This window comes from Rhinopithecus roxellana, chromosome 2, assembly GCF_007565055.1.
Source record: "Rhinopithecus roxellana isolate Shanxi Qingling chromosome 2, ASM756505v1, whole genome shotgun sequence".
Lineage (NCBI taxonomy): Eukaryota > Metazoa > Chordata > Mammalia > Primates > Cercopithecidae > Rhinopithecus > Rhinopithecus roxellana.
In genome coordinates, this window is record NC_044550.1 from 99,299,945 (window position 1) to 99,317,085 (window position 17,141).

A 17,141-nucleotide genomic window follows, 5' to 3' on the forward strand; every position below is an offset into this window, starting at 1 on the left:
CTCACCAGATTATTTTAGTAACTGGAAGAGGAAGAGGGGAACGCAAGTGCCATACATGACCTTGTGCGACTCCACAAACTCTTTTTAAGCTTCTTGGAAAAATAAACAAGGTTTGTTAGTTGCAGAGGTAAAATGTGTCACAATCACCAAATTGATTCCTGTAGTCATCTTCCGTTTGAGATGTATGCAAAAAATTCTTGTAAGGTACAGATTAGGTCAAATGTGTCCTGGGTTTTTTGTTTTTTAAAAAAGCAAAATTTTAAGGATTGACACAGGGACATACAAAGGTTGACCATCAAATTTTAATCTTGAAACCTTTTATCCAGTCCTTAAATTATTAACATGAAAAGGAATGATAAATTGCAGTTTTATCATTACCATATCACTGTGTAACAAGCCCTTGTTACAAAATCTCCCTCTACTGTCTCCAAAAAACCAATAGAAAACCCATACATTATATTACCTAATGATCTATTAACAGATGAAATTTTAACCCACTTTATACCAGGAAACTATGAACAGAGGTACTTCAATCACATAGCTTAAAATATGGAGAAAAGACAGGTAAAAAAATTATCTTAACCTGTAGTAGTCTTTTTTCTTTTTAAAATTTTTATAAAATACACTAATTTCCCAAAATAAAGAATATTATGACACATTGGTGTCAACTTACACAGATGAAAGCTGATGCCAGCTTTTTTTCCTAACTAAAGTTCATTTCACCAAACCTTTATATATTACATGAATATCCAAGTAAAGTATCTTTTTAAAAATTCAACACACAGGAACATAATATACAGTGTTTTATTTTTTTAAAAAAAGGTTAATTTAGGAATGATTTCATCTTCAACCACATAATGTATCTTTTTAAGACCATGAAACCTCTTGTCATTGCAAGACTTTTCAGTTCATGTTTCTATTTCCCAGTTTTAATTCTTAAAAGAAAAAAAAAAGATGAAAGGGTTTATTATCTATTTCCCATGAGAAAACTGCGGTAAGGATCTTATTCATTACCAGGCTGTCTCCCCTCCTTTTGTTTTCCGGACTACCCAGATCCATGACTGTGTGGCACCATAATGAAATCGGTGGGAGAGGCCAATGACATCAAAGAATGGATATAAAAAGACAGGCTCGTCTGGATCCCGCCACAATTGTAAGGTGTGGGCAAATTCACTCCCACCAAGCCTTCCAGAGCTCCACAGTCACAGGAGTAGTCTCCTGGTTAACTCATCCTTGAGGTCTGTCTGCTGGGAGGACATAAAAGACCATTTCCACTAATGACTCATGTAGTGGCTAATGCATGCCTTAGCCAGAGAGGGGACGAGTGCACTGAAGAGACCTTGGTCCGTAGTGGCTTTGGGGTAGAGAAGAGAACACTGTTTATTTTTACACCTCCTGAATTGGTCAATTCTGAGTACAAACTCACCTTAACAGGAAATCGCAATGAAATATACACACCATGCACAGTCTATATTACTGTGGGAATCCAGTAACACATGCAAGACGTGGGGAAAGAATTACAATGGATGAATATGAACTTTTCACAGTGTTTCTTATAGCCTTTGACTTAACACGAGTGCATCACTTACCACCACTATCTCACAAATGTTTTACTTGTGTCCTGGGCATGCAGGTCCGTTGGGATAAAATGGGAAATGATGCTTCATAGCCATTCTCAGTGACAGTGACATAGCCATTCTCAGACAGTGAGTACAACTTCAATTTCCCCTACTTTCCAACCAAACAATTGGGCTGCTTCTGCTATAAAACTAAATATATTTCTGAATACATTTTGTTCAAGTGTTGTGCTGTATTCTTCCTCATTGTTTCAGTCATTTCATTCTAGGAAAATTAAAAACCCACACAATTAAATTGAGGACTAGGTCTTCAGGGTGATTCCTACCAAACTAGAAAGAGAGGGAATCACTAACTTCTCTGCTCTCAAGTTTCTGTCTCTCTACCCCAGGCCCTAATCGACACGGATTCATTTGTATATTTGGTTTCCCAAAGAAGAAAACCAAATTAGAGAACTGGGATTTCTATTTTAAAGAAGCAAAACGTAACCCCAAAATATAATGGTAGCAGGGAGGAGGAGAGGGGAAAATGCATTCATTCTATGTCAAAACAAATCTCTTGCTCTCAACAGGAGATAATCCAGCTTCTCCTTAGCTATCATTTCATAAATTAATAATTTCTTAAAATCATAATCCAAAGAACGTATCTATTATACGAAAAGTTCAAGTTTAAAAAAGCAAATAAATTAGTTAAGCCTTGTAAACAATTGTCCATTTTAGCTATATATCTTTAAAAAAAAAGGTTTCTCTGTGTAGTAAATCAGACAGTACAAGGCACACCTTACACATCCGATTCCAGACTAATAAAATCCACACAAACATCTTCTTCATTCTGCTCGCTGGGGTAACTGTGCTGGGGCATCGGAGTGACATACCAATCCTTTGCCCATCTCCTGACCATCTGGAAGTCCACAAATGTGCTCTTTCTGTTAAACTGCTTTGTGCTATTTTGTTGTGTGAAGTGATTTGAAGCCTCCTCAGTGTCAGTTTCCTCATATGTTTTCCACAAAGCTTCCTGGGAAAAGGCCAGTTTTCCCATTACGTTGTAATGTGCCTTTGAACCAGCCATCCTCTCGTTTTTTATGAACAAACACGATATCTCCTTCTTTAAGTTCAAGTTCTGCCTCACTCTGAGGAGGATAGGAAACCACCACCCTGTGCCTAGGAAAGAAAGAGATTTTGGTTAAGGCGAATCAAAGCAGTGATTTTAAAAAATGGTGTACTGTTAGTCTGCATGAACCTCAACATAAATAGGAAATAACATTAATTTGTTAATGATTGTAAAACAACTCAAAATGCTGCTATTTTCTGCTTAGTATAGACTTGATACTAACGAAGATCAGATTTGGATATGTGTGTCAACCCACTACTGATGGCCCAGACTGGTTCATCTGAGTGACCTTAACAAGGACAGCCATCCTTGTTCCCTCCCAGTGTTCGTATCTTGGCCATAAAGGAGAGTTTTGTTTCATTTCCTGGGAGGGGTATCATTTCTGTCCCTCCCTCTTCTCCAAGGAAACAGGAGTGAATTTATTTGATTGGTGAGACTGGGGGAAGTAGCTGAGCAGGAGGGGGTTCAGTCCTCTCTGAACTGCCTGCCCACAGGATGAGGAGGCTCTGCTCCATCTCTATGTTGTAAGCACACAGAGGTCAGGAAGGTAAATACGGAAGTCTGTCCCTGTGTCCCTGTGTCCCTTACACTGGGGTTTGACATGGGCGAGGCAGCAATTCTGAGGAAGGTAATCTGCCCCACACACCCAGATTATCCCTTGGGAAAGTAGTCCCAAGGTCCAGATGTGGAGGGGAGGGCTGTGGCCACAAATTCAAGCCAACATTACCAGTAATGAGGTTGACATTCTCTTCTCCATTATTCTGACATTTGGGTCTGTTTCTCCTTGGTTCAGAATTTGGAGTTAGTGGGAGAGGTGTCATTATCGCTTAAAAATGGCAGAAGCCTAGTTGGTTTAATATTATCTACGCCCCTGCCTCCATGCTCCTTAGCTTTCCTAAGCAGAATTACAGCTTGTCGGAAGTCAGAGGGAGGTGACTTGTTTTACATTCCATATCCTTTTATCCTTCTCTATTTTTCCAGCATTATTTGCATTATTTCCCTCCTACTCCTCTTCTCAACAAAAGGGGGGAAAGAATGGTGGTGTATGGTAGCCAGCCTCCAAGATGGCGCTAGTGATCTTTGCTTCCTGGTATTCACACTCTTGTGTAGTCTCCTCCTATGATGCACAGGGATGACCTGTGTGACCAATGAAATGTTACGGAAATGACAGTGGGTGATTTCTGAGGCTTGTTCATAAAAAGCATTGTGGCTTCCACTTTGCTTTCTCTTGGATCAGTCACTGAGGAAAAATTGGCTGCCATGTTGTGAGGACACTCAACATCTCTATGGAGAGGAACCACATGGTAAGGCACTGAGGCCTCTTTCCAAAAGTCTAAACTAACCAGGAAAAGTGATGTGAATAAGCCACCTTAGAAGGGGATCCTCCAGCCCCAGTCAGCATCAGCTCAGGCTGATGTCTTGACTACAATCTCAAGAAATACTCTAAGCCAAACCACCCAGATAAGCTGTTCCATAATTACGTGACCCACAGAAACTGTGAAATAATACATGCTTATTATTTTTTTAAGCCACTGAGTTTTGGGGGTAACTGGTTACATGGCAACAGATAACTAATAAATATATCTTTCATTGTTTGATGCTAAGTAATGAGTAGTCAGTCATAAAGTTGATTTTGGGTTTCTACTTTCATTTGGTTCTCAAAGTCAGAAAATGAGTTTATAACCTCATGGGACCCACTCCTGACTGAAAGTGAAGAATGTTATGGCTTCAAAACGATAGGCAGTTCAGAACAAATTCTATACAACTGTCCCCAAACTTCTGAAACTCATTACAGCCTGCTCCTTTCACCAATTCCCATTCCATATAAACCAAAATCCATTTAAGAAAGACCACAGCAAGAGTCCCAGACTATAACTAAAAAAACACATCTCTGCAAAGCGTAAGTGGCTGCTTGAACAACCTGAGCTCCTTTGGCACAGGGACCAAATTACTATCCAAGATATGAAGCAAAAGCACAGTACGGAAGTTGGCTTATATCTGAGAAAGGTTCAGCTCATTCAAGCATGAATATTCATAGACCACAAGGCTGGGGTTCGATCAAGCATGGAATGAGGAAGGAAGCATGGCACTGTGGGAGAAACACTGGCCTAAGGATTGACACAGCCTTTAAGGTCAGTTGGAGAAACTTAACGTTGGGCCAGTTATTTCAGCTCTCAGTCTGTTTCCTCATCTGTAGAATAGGACTGTAATGAGTTAAATAAGTATGATGCTCTTCGTACGGTGTCTGACAAAGAGTTCTACCCTAAAATATTAGCTCCCATGATGATCATATGGCTTAGACAAGAGTAGGCAGAGGCCTGGCCCCTCAAGAAGGTGAAGGATGGGCCAGTCAGTGGCTGGACATCTCTAACAAGGAAACGAACGCAGGCCACAACCTAAAGCATTTCCTGAAAATGAAATCTGACAAACTTTAGATCGACACAGTTAGGGTTTTCGAATCCCTTCTTTGATATCTTTATTTTATTTTGAGACAGCCTTGCTTTGTTGCCCAGGCTGGTGTGCAGTGATGCAATCACAGCTCACTGTAGCCTTGACCTCCCAGGCTTAACTGATCTTCCTACGTCAGCCTTCCAGCTGGGACTACAGGTGTGTGCCACCAAACCTGGCTAATCTTTTTACTTTTCATAGAGATGGCATCTCACTATATTGCCCAGGCTGGTCTTGAACTCCTGGGCTCAAGCAATCTTCCAGCCTCAGCCCCACAGAGTGCTGGGATTACAGACATCAGCCGCTACACCCGGCCCTCTGACACCTTTATAAGCAAGACAAATAATTGCATCATGAATTTATCTGAAAGAAGGATCCAGATGACATTTCTCAAGTCTAATGTCAACATGCTAAAAATCCATGGAAAAAGCAATGATGTAGATGCCATGTGGCGTAAGTTAAAAATTTAAGGCAAAGTTTTGTAATTCTGGGAAAAAATGTACAAGTGTCTCAAAACATATTCAGAGTAGATTTCTCATGAGATATATTCCCTACTTGTTCTCTGTGAGCTGCCTTAAAGGTGAAATAGAATAAAAATGGTTGTTGAAAAACTTGAAGTGAATTAGATTAATATATGCATTTTATAAAATGCACTAAACCAATTTTATAAAAAAAATTTTTTGAACTAGAACTGCTGCTGGGCTAAGAACATACTCGTCCTGCCAAGTTCCCAGTGGGAGCAAATTTTCATTGCTAAGTTTTATAAACCTCGGTGGGGGCGGGTGGAATGAGAAACTATGTGCATAATGGAAACTGTGACATAGTCTTGATCGTATGAAGACTACCAGGTACAGGAGTAATAGACTCTACTTAGAAATCTTCCAGCTCAGGTCCTGATCTTGAGCCTTGTGAGGTGGTCTGCCGTTTTCTAATACAGATTTGTAAGGCCAAATACTGGGCATAACTGGCCAACTATTTCAGGCATTGAAAGGCTTTGCCAAGTAGAACATTTACAGACCAACAAACAGATGTGACGCACAGCTGCAGAGGCCCTTTACATCTGCTGCTCCACCTTCTGCCTTACTCGGATTATGCTTTTCTCTATATGAACAAGGGTTTGGGGAAGTTCTGAACCTCAGGAGTCAATTAATACTCTCCTATGACCTGCATGGGACCTGCTGATCTACCTTCAAAATCTGCACCCCATCCACTCCTCTTCATTGTCACTGTCACTATCCTGGTTGATGATCTCATTACCTTCCACCTGGTCAAATATCTTTTTTTTTTTTAATTTTTATTTTTTTTTAAGATGGAGTTTCGCTCTTGTTGTCCAAGCTGGAGTGCAATGGCATGATCTTGGCTCACTGCAACCTCCGCCTCCTGGGTTCAAGCGATTTTCCTGCCTCAGCCTCCTGAGTAGCTGGGATTACAGGCGTGTGCCACCACACTCAACTAATTTTTGTATTTTTAATAGAGGCAGGGTTTCAACATATTGGTCAGGCTGGTCTCTAACTCCTGACCTGGTGATCCACCTGCCTTGGCCTCCCAAAATGCTGGGATTACAGGTGTAAGCCACTGTGCCCGGCATCCACCTGGTCAAATATCTACCTGTCTTTCTTGCTTCAAGTCTCTTCCTGTCCCCAACCCAGTCTATGCAGTGTTCACATACTAATATTCTTAAGTGGCAACTCTATTTGCAGCTACCCACTGCCAAAAAATCATTAACAGCTTTACAACGCCTGTGAGCAAGGTTAATCCTCAGCCTGGTATGCGAAGCCCTTGGTGATCAGGCCTTAATCTCTTTTTACACAGCTGTAGCTACTATTATCACCACCAAAGTCCCAAACACTCCCCTAAGCCTGAACATGTCCCCTATACAGGGCCTTTACGTCCTCCACGCCATACCTTGGATCATGCAATTCCTTCCAGTGGGAATTTCCTTTGACATTATCTCTCCCATCCATACTCTATCATTCTCTCAAAGCCTGGCTCCAGTTCTCCCCTGTGAAATCTCCAGCCCCACGGCTGGAGGCAATTTCACGCCTGACTAAATCCCAGAGGCCTCCATGTATATGTCTTACGGCACTTAGCACAGTCTACATTGTATTATTACCATCTGTGTCCCTGTCTCGTTTATTCTACCAAACCATAAACTGCTTGAAGGGTGAGATGATGCTAAATTCACTTGATATGCCTCATAGTACTTAGCATAGTATGTTTAATTCTTAATAAGCATGTCAAGTGGCAAAAAGAAAAGGCCTAATAGTATAGAAAAACTATTTCTTAAAATGTACAAAGCTCCTTAAAAAGGAATGAAATTCTGACACGTGCTACAACAGGGATGAACCTTGCAAACGTTATGCTAAGTGAAATAAGCTGCATGCATACAGAAGGACGACTATCTTATGATTCCACTTTTGAGGTGCCCAGAAGTCACTTAGGAGGACAGCAAGTAGAAGGGTGGTTGCAGGGCCTGGAGGAGGGGGAATGAAGAGTTAGTGCTTAATGAGTACAGATTCAGTTGAGGATGAGAAAAAGTTCTAGAAATGGATAGCAGTGAATGGTTGTATGACATGAATGTACTTAATGCCACTGAATTGTACACTTGAAAAAATAGTAAATTTTCACGTATACTTTACCACAATTAAACAAATAAGATATACGAATGAATAAAATTTTTTGTTTAAAAAAAAGGAAAAAAAAAAAAAAGAAAAGAAAAGAAAAAAAGGAAAAATGTATAAAGCTGACTGGTACCTTGGTTGGAAAGCACCCTGTTCCCTTTGAACAAAGCACTGTGGAGGCATTACAGGGTGACCAGAGTGGCTCACAGACTGGTCCCTGAATGACCTCTGCCTCTTGGTGGCTGTGTGACCTTAACTTTTGGTGATAACTGCCAAGATAGAATTCAAGAAACAGAGTCTTGCAATATAAAGAAACTCCACACAATTCCAGTGCTATGGTATTTTAGCTTCCATCTGAATGGGCATTTGCAGTCTTTTATTAGTATACATTTCCTGCTTCCTTTATTTTTCTGGCCTCTCTGGTGTTCTCTGTAGTTCATACATTTTCATTTCTAATCGCCCCTGGTATAGCTCAAATTGGCTTCCATGTTGCTCTGGGAGGCACTCAGTCCATCACTCTGACCTGGGTGAGTAACCACTTACTGCTTTCTGCCAGTTGCCACAGCAATCTAATATTCAATTAAGTATTTCACTGGCAAAACCATACTAGTTCCCTTTGTAGCTTGCTCCAAGTCCAAGTAAATTACGTCCATTGCTTCACCCAGTGGGTTCATTGTCACTGATTCAAAGAAATTAATCATGCTGGTTAAGCCCAGCTGCCTTTCTGTAAATCTATCTCTATCCAATTTGTATGTTTCCAAGTGTTCTAGCTTAATCCCTGATCAAAGATCATACACAGGTTTTTTTTTTTTTTTTTTTTCCAGTTTAGGAGATAAGCTTATAGGTATGTGGTTCTCAGTTTAATTCCTAAATTTAAAAAGACACACAGATAAAGGTGACTTGCTGTGTCTCCCCGAACTCTTTATATATATATATATTTATTATTTTTCTTTGGAAGAAAAGTAAACCTGTCACATACTTTCTTTTATTTGCCATCCCTTCTGAAATATTTTCTTTCCACTTTCTCTTTGCAATTTCCTAATTATTTTTTCTCAATCCTTCTAAAATAGAGCCTAAAATATTTGTTCTATTATTTCTGCTGTCATCAATTATACATTTTCTGCCTCCAGGATATAGTGCTATTTCTTGCTTGTTTTCTTCAGTCTCTCTAACAAACACAGAAGAATCCTTTTGTTCCTCAGAGAATTCTTTCTGCTGACACCAAGACCTGTCAACACACTTCAAGGTTCATCCTTTCTTATTATGAGATTGCTTAAGTCTTTATATCACGTGTTTGCTTCTTTCCATTGACAGCACCGGCTGCCCCAGTCACATTCTTTTTTTTTTTTTTTTGAAATGGAGTCTCGCTCTGTCACCCAGGCTGGATGGAGTGCAGTGGTGTGATTGTAGCTCACTGCAACCTCCGCCTCCCGGGTTCAAGCATTTCTCTGCCTCAGCCTCCCGAGTAGCTGGGATTACAGGTGCCTGCCACCACACCTGGCTATTTTTTTTTTTTTTGCATTTTTAGTAGAGAAAGGGTTTCACCATCTTGGCCAGGCTGGTCTTGAACTCCTGACCTTGTGATCCACCCACCTCAGCCTCCCAAAGTGCTGGGATTATAGGCGTGAGCCACCGTGCCTGGCATGTTCTTTTACTTTAGATATATGAGATAGGGTCATGGTCTGAGAGGAAATTTTATGCTTGTTCTCACTATAATCTGTAGATGAATTCTATCTCATAGTGTCGCAATAATATAAATTGAAAAATACTTCTCTGAAATTCTCTCAGTCAGTAGAATTTCTACCAAAAGAACCCTGGGCTCCTTCTGCATTTTGCCAGGGCAAGAGTTGTTGATGCTTGTGTTGTAAATCAAGGATTAGTCCTAGATCCTGAAATGTTTTCTCGATCATACTGACATAAAAGTTAATCTTTCCTTCATTTTCACCACTGAGCACTTTTTATTGTGTTGAAATAAAAAATAATTTAAAATAAAAATGAAATTTATTGTGTTTAAAATATGAAAACAAGTAATTCCTAATTCTATACTTGGTGGCTTTTAATTAATCAAAAAATTTCATTCCCAGTGAATAACATAACATTTTCCTATACGTTTCCGCACATTTTTCCTGCTATTTTTACTGTGAGACAGATCTAAGAATTCAAGGTAAATAACTACTATTACCATCACTGTATGAAAGCAAGGGCTATGGAAAGTTGGTAGCTTGGCTATTGCATTGAACATATGGATTATAAAAATATAAACTTGGGTAGAAATCTTCTCCAAAGACCCCTTTCCCACTTGTAAAAATTCAAATGGTTATACAAAAAAACCTGTCAAAGAATTCCAGCATGCCCGGGCCCATCTGTCCTGTCATTAAATTCTCTCTGTTTCCTGTCTGATGTGCATCCCCCGCCCCCTGAAACGCCATCACCTGTGTGCACTAGCAATTCCTTCTTTTCAGATGAACTGAACAGCAGGAGCCTGCTGTTAGAAAGGAGCTCCTCTAAGAGGAAGGGACGGGAATGCAGAAGCCACAGAGACTGAGGACATCTGGCAACTGAAAAGGAACGCATTAAGGGGAGGGAGGCTGCAGTGCCCATGCCAGCGCCTAGGGAAAGTCTGGGCAAAGTGAACCATCACTCAAAAGAGTCACACAAATACCACAAATGAGAGGGAACACAGGAGAGACGCCCTCAGGGCTTGAAGGAAAAACTGCAGATCAGTGCCTGGAGGGAGGAGGGAGGCTTTGTGACCAAGAGAAAGCAAACAAGTAACTGGACCAACTCCAGGGACAGAAGGTGCTATCCCTGGAAAGCAGACCAATACAGCAGGAAAAAGGCTGACTCTCAGAATAAAAGATTCAGTGAATTCTGGACAAAATTTCAAAGTTTTACTAAGAGCACAACAGATGAGAGGAAAGATAAAATGATTTAATTTGTAGGGAGAGAAACACTTTTTTAGGGTAATGGCTCATTTTAAAACTGGTTTTATGTGGATTAGAACTATAGAAAATTATTGTACAGCACTATAAAAATAAATATCATAAATTGTGGCTGGGCTTGGTGGCTCACGCCTGTAATCCCAGCACTTTGAGAGGCCAAGGCAGGTGGATTGCCTGAGCTCAGGAGTTCGAGACCAGCCTGGCCAACATGGCAAAACCCTGTCTCTACTAAAAATAAAAAAAATTAGCCAGGCATGGTGTGCGCCTGCAATCACAGCTACTCGGGAGGCAGAGGCAGGAGAATCACTTGAACCCAGGAAGTGGAGGTTGCAGTGAGCCGAGATTGCACCACTATACTCCAGCCTGGGCAACAGAGTGAGACTCTCGTTGCAAAAAAAAAAAAAAAAAAAAATCATAAATTGTAAGCTTTGTACTTAATCTACATAGGTTTGAAATTTACTCTTTTCCATTTTTCCTAGTTTATTTTTAAGTAAAAAAGTGTGCCGAAAATATGAATGCAGGCCTCAGGTTTTGGTGGATACAAATATACCTATGGCTTCATCTGAAATACAGAGGTAAGGTGAATTTAAGGTATTTAAAAACGTAACACTTTATAGTAAGATTTCAAGTCAGCAACACAGAAAATGCTACCAAAAAGGCAATACCTCCACAAAGCAGATAATACTTAATACAAATACTATATATTTATATGTGATATAAAAAGAGTACACTATTTTGAGTACACTTCATGATGCTTTCCAATGTAATGAATAGTGCTTCATTGTTGAGTTTAAATAATCCTAGTAGCTATTTGTCTCATTAAATATATATTTTCTTTCCTAACACATTCCTAGAACCCCAGTGGGGTATCAAACAGAACTGCTCCCTTTTGTATAATTATTCAAGGCTGGCATCACTAAAACAGGGCTTATTACTCTGAGTGTAACTGAATCAAGTCACTTGGTCAGGAGGAGGGTCAGAACTGAGACTGAGAACTTAGCCACACTCTTCTGGCTCAGGAAGAAGAGAGTTCTTCACTAGGCATGGTGGCTCATGCCTGTAATCCCAGCACTTTGGGAGGCCAGGGCAGGAGAATGGCTTGAGTCCAGGAGTTCAAGACTAGCCTGGGCAAGATGGGAGACCCCGTCTTTACAAAAAAACACAAAACAAAAAATTGCTGGGAATGGTGGCACAGGCTTGTGGTCCCAGCCACCCAGGAAGCTGAGGTGGGAGGATCACTTGAGCCCAGGATGTTGAGGCTACAGTGAACTGTGACTGCACCACGCACTGAAGCCTGTGCACCAGAGCAAGACCCTGTCTCAAAAAAAGAAGAGAGCTCTCTTAGCTGACAGAATTCTCTAATTCAAGCTTGTTCAACCCGTGGACATGCAGTGCAACACAAATTCATAGACTTTCTTAAAATATTGTGAAGTTTTTTTTGCTATTTTTTTTTTAGCTCATTAGCTATCATTAATGTTAGTGTGTACATATATATGTAATGTAAAATATTTTTAACAGTATCTATAAATACATGTGTGTATATATATTTATTATTATTATTATTTTTGAGATGGAGTCCTGCTCTGTCACCCAGGCTGGGGTGCAGTGGCACGATCTCCATTCACCGCAATCTCTGCCTCCCGGGTTCAAGTGATTCTCCTGCCTCAGCCTCCCAAGTAGCTGGGATTACAGGGACCTGCCACCACGCCTGACTATTTCTTTGTATCTTAGCAGAGACAGGGTTTTACCATGTTGCTGGGATTACAGGCATGAGCCACCATGCCCAGTCATATGAGTATATTTTATATGTGGCCCAAGACAATTCTTCCTTTAGTGTGGCCCAGGGAGGCCAAAAGATTGGACACACCTGCTCTAGTTGCTGCACAACTAACAGGAAACAATGTAAACTTTTAATAAAAAAGGCAAAGCATTAAAAAAAAAAAAGAGCGATTGCTGGCAATGGAATAGAAACAAGAAAGAAGTAAATCCATGAACAAGTTCCCAGTGATTGACAGTTTTTACCTGGACACAATTTTGGCATGGTAGAGTAGAGAAAATAAAGGAAAAGGAAGGCTGGGGACCAACCCATTAAGAAACATGGAAGGAAAAAGGAAAAAAGAAAACAGTATGTTGTGTCAAGTGGGAAAAAAAATTCAGTGCTTATTTTCATAAGCTCAGTTTCAAAAGTTAGGAAGATATGGTAAAACATCTTAAATATCACAATAAACGTTCCAGCCTAAAGCCTGTTGTTCATTTTTTAGTTTTTTCCTGGAACAAAGTTGAACTCACCTTTCACAAACAACAGGTCTAGACTCATTCAAGACAGGACCCAGGGAGGAACAGGCCTGGCGAGGAGGTGGAGCGATGGGGACGGCGGAATCCAGGGAACTTGCCTTCCTGTGAAAAGCATCCTGGGCCAGGGCTGCTCCTGCCGCTGCAGTCGTGACCGGTCCATCCCCGTCCACAGGGCAGGAGCCTGCTCTGCCGTGGCCACCTCCTGGTGGCAGTTCGGGCCCCACTGCTCCCTGGAGAGGAAGCTCTGCACTGCCCAGCTCCACTTCTAGGGTGGGCGATGCTGGAGGAGACATACGGGGCTTCCGTTTAGTGGAGGCGCCAGAAAGCAACTTCAACAAACCCTTTTTTTCTTTCTGGAAAAAAAAAAAATGAGCCTTAGTTGGAGAGTGACAGTACTATTGCTGGTGTAATCAAAATGGCCCTATAGTTGATTATTACTTTTTAATTTTTCATTTTAATTTTTGTGGGTACATAGTAGGTGTATGGGGCCTTATGGTTTCAATGTTTGGTTTGATCTTTTCACATTATTTCTGTTGATAATTGGTTATTCATAATCTGGCCACCAATTTTTGTGTGGTGCTAACCTGACCTTTTACTTCTCCTCCTTCTCCCTTTCTGCTATATATTTTTTTTGTTTGGTTTTGGACATTCTGTTGAAGTAGGACAAACCGACAAAAAAGATATAAGACAATAAAACTCACCAATTCACATCCCAGGTTTGGTAAAAGCGTTAGTAGATATTTTAGGATAAAACGGAAATTTCAGATTATGGATTTAATTTCCTGAACTTCTGCCTATCCTATCTCTAATTGCTGTAAGACAGCTGACTGCATGCAGAATTAAATGTAAACATGACAGCACTTTATTCCACAGGCATGGACATGAGCCTTATCGCTTATAGGCAGTGATCAGAATTAAGGGCTAAACTACTTTGCACATGTCGCCACCTCGATTAAATGTAACAAGCCAATAAAACAGAAGTCAAACCACATCTCCCTTGCAAGTACCTCCTTGATAAGACATCCATTTTAAGGAAAGCTTCGGTATACTTAGAAACAAGTTGATTTCTCCTTTCGCAAGCAAATATACAAAGAAGCATTTTTTTGTTTGTTTTTTCAACCATCACAATTCCACAGAAGCCATCTCTTGAATTTTTGTCTCTTTTGACACTTTTTATCTTAGGTCTGCGAGGAAAATCAGATGTCAAGAGAGTGCTCCTTCATTCTGAAACCTTAAGCATGAATGTTCTTTCTGATGACCAAGCTTAACATGATCCTTTAAAATTGTTTTACTAAAATGTCAACTATATCACTAAGTCCTCTGAATGGAAGCACTGCTTGAAAATGAAACACTTCATAGATAACTATTTCTTTAGAAAGCCCTATAGGCAAATTGGAATTATTAAGGCCCACTAACAGGGAAATAGAAATTATAAGGGACCTGCTGAGGAATTTTTCTTGGGAATAATAGCTTAGACTCAGTAAAAACTCCTTGGGAAAATGAATCTAAATCCCTAACAACATTGTTCCATTACAGACAGTATGGCAGAAAAAAGGAGACAAAAGCAATAATTTATCAGACTATGAGGAACAATCCCAGGGACAGTGCACCACAGTCCCCAGTTACCTAAAGCTGCTCAAGGACATGTGAGCCCGTGGGCTAGAAATGGGAAAAGAGGGTGGGAGTGGGTGCTAAAGTCATTTCTGTACTTGCTTGACCTGGGCTACAGATGAGCAGAGCCAGCTGATCCCCACCACCCTGCAACTCTCCCGGGTAGAGGATGATCCTTTTGCATTTCTCTTTATAGCCTGTCCTCAGCTGATCTTACGCGCTTTCGCTTCACTCATTCACTGCCACATTTTCTGTGGGGCTACTATGTGCATTCTAATGAATGTCCTCACAAACTTGGACTGCCTGCATAAGTGCAGTGACAGTGCTGTATATACCTCTCTATCTCACCCAGTGCCGAGTGCAGGGCCCTACACCCACTAAAGCTTAGAGGCTGAGAAAATATTGGAAGAGGATGAGACCAGTGAAAGGAAGGAAAAATATAGCTAGCGCCAGGCCTAAGGAAATAAAGGATATGTTGGATTCCCCAGATCCAGAGGCAATAAAGCCTTTCAATGAGCCTTTCAATAAAGCCTATGGTCAATGAAGTGGTCTGACTAAGCACCTGTCAATGCTGCTCCGTACTTGTTGTAGAGAGCCTGAGGTCTGGAAGTCCAAGGTATGACGTGCAAAAGAATAACGTCCAGTAGCTTCCACTGCTAAGGTAGCAGTCAGCTGTGACTTCCAGCTATTTTTGCCATGATGTAAGAAAGCACACGCTAGTCCACGGACCCCCAAAGGTCCAGGGAGAACATCAAGTCCATTGATAAATTACAATCTCAGCAAGCCATAGCTAAAGCCATTTCTTAAAAGCTCAGTTCTGAGCACTCAGTAAAATATCAGATAACTCAGTGGCACTCAGGGAACAATCTCTAAAGTGATTAAGAAGAAAGATGACTTAATTCATCTAAAATGATTAAACGCATTAAATACAGCTTGCTTTAATGACTTCTAAGGAATGTCTTATCATCATCAACTGATGCTGACTACCCACAGAGCAGAAGGCAGAGGATTAGAAATCACGGCATGGCACAAGGGGTAAGGGGTGGGGGTGGTAATACAGAAAAGATGCTGTCCTAGTTCCAAGGAACCATGCTTTCAATGGCATATTCCGATTTTTTCTCTTAGCAGAATAATGTTCCACTTGAGAGAGATCATTTTGCAAACTCAGACACTTAGCATCTACGATGCTAAGCACCATTATTTTTTCAAAAACCAACAGCAGAAATGAAAACTAAATGAATTAATAAAGACTACATTCAGGCTGGGCACAGTGGCTCACACCTGTAATTCTAGCACTTTGGGAGGCTGAAGCAGGAGGATCACTTGAGTCCAGGAGTTCAAGATCAGCCTGGGCAACATAGGGAAACCCTGCCTCTACAAAAATACAAATGAAAAAGTTAGCCAGGTGTGGTGGTGCATGCCTGTGGTCCCACCTACTCAGGAGCCTGAGGTGGGAGGGAGGGTTGCTCGAGCCTGGAGGTGGAAGTTGCAGTGAGCTGTGACACGCCACTGCACTCCAGCCTGGGTGATAGAGGGATACCGTGTAGCAAAACAAAACAATGCAAAAAAAAAAAAAAAAAAAAAAACCACCTTGGAGGAGGAAGAAAAATCATTTGAACAAAGAAAATGATCACTAGAGGCTGGGCACAGTGGCTTACACCTGTAATCCCAGCATTTTGGGAGGCCCAGGCAGGAGTATTGCTTGAGCCCAGGAGTTTGAGAGCCACCTGGGCAACACAGCAAGACCCCATCTCTACCAAAATAAAATTACCTAGGTATGGTGGCTCATGCCTTTAGTCCCAGCTAGGAGGGTCGCTTAAGACCGGGAGTTCGGGCTGCAGTGAGGTATGATTGCGCCACTGCACTCCAGCCTGGGTGACAGAATGAGACCTCGTTTAAAAAATTAATAATAAAGGAAGAAAGAAAGAAAATGATCAGTAGAGACTTCAAGAAAAATGTTCAGAAAATAAAATGAATATTTAAAAACCAGATAGGACCTCTGCGTAAGAAAATCAATAATAATAAGCCAGGTGCAGTGGTGTGAACCTGTAGTCCCAGCTACTTGGGAGGCTGAGGTGGAAGGACTGCTTGAATCCAGGAGTTCAAGACTAGCTTGGGCAACATGGTAAGACCCTATCTCTTAAAATAAACAAATAAATAAATGAAAAGAACAATAGGAAAGGTCCTAAAACACTGAAGAACATCTGTGGTTGGCTCCTTAAGGGAGAACCATTGGGAATTTGGGGGTGGGGGATTTGAGACACTAAATGTTGACCTTGTGTGGCCCACCTGTAGGAAAGGTGGCTTTTAGGAGTGGATCTAGGATATGGCAGAGTGCATGTTGACCAACACCCACTCCTGCTGACTCATATGGAATCAATGTCAATGTCAGCTGAGACTTACAAAGCACCGCTGGAGATTTTGAAGTCACGGGTAGAAAATGGAAGCACTTGGGGTAGACACTGGCATCAGAGGTGGTTCCTCCTCTTTTTCTAAAGTAAGGTTAGAACTTAGAGAACTTAAGAACAATTACACAACT

General features: G+C 41.0%; 1 protein-coding gene across 2 annotated transcripts in view; it reads right to left on the minus strand.

Annotated features, from left to right (window-relative positions):
• Positions 1 to 283: 283 nt before the first annotated feature.
• The window catches only part of SH3RF1 (SH3 domain containing ring finger 1), a 185,286-nt gene continuing 168,428 nt past the window's right edge, over positions 284 to 17,141 (minus strand). The window contains exons 11-13 of one of the 2 annotated variants that reach the window (XR_748054.2): positions 12,986 to 13,344; positions 2,355 to 2,735; positions 284 to 1,842 (exon numbers count right to left, since the gene is read on the minus strand). Coding sequence is in view for 1 of the 2 variants with exons in the window: in XM_010364012.2 (XP_010362314.1) it covers positions 2,567 to 2,735; positions 12,986 to 13,344 (528 nt within the window). In the remaining variant the exon portion in view is untranslated. Of the gene's footprint in view, positions 2,736 to 12,985; positions 13,345 to 17,141 lie in introns of both variants that reach the window. The other variant, XM_010364012.2, reaches the window with a different exon arrangement.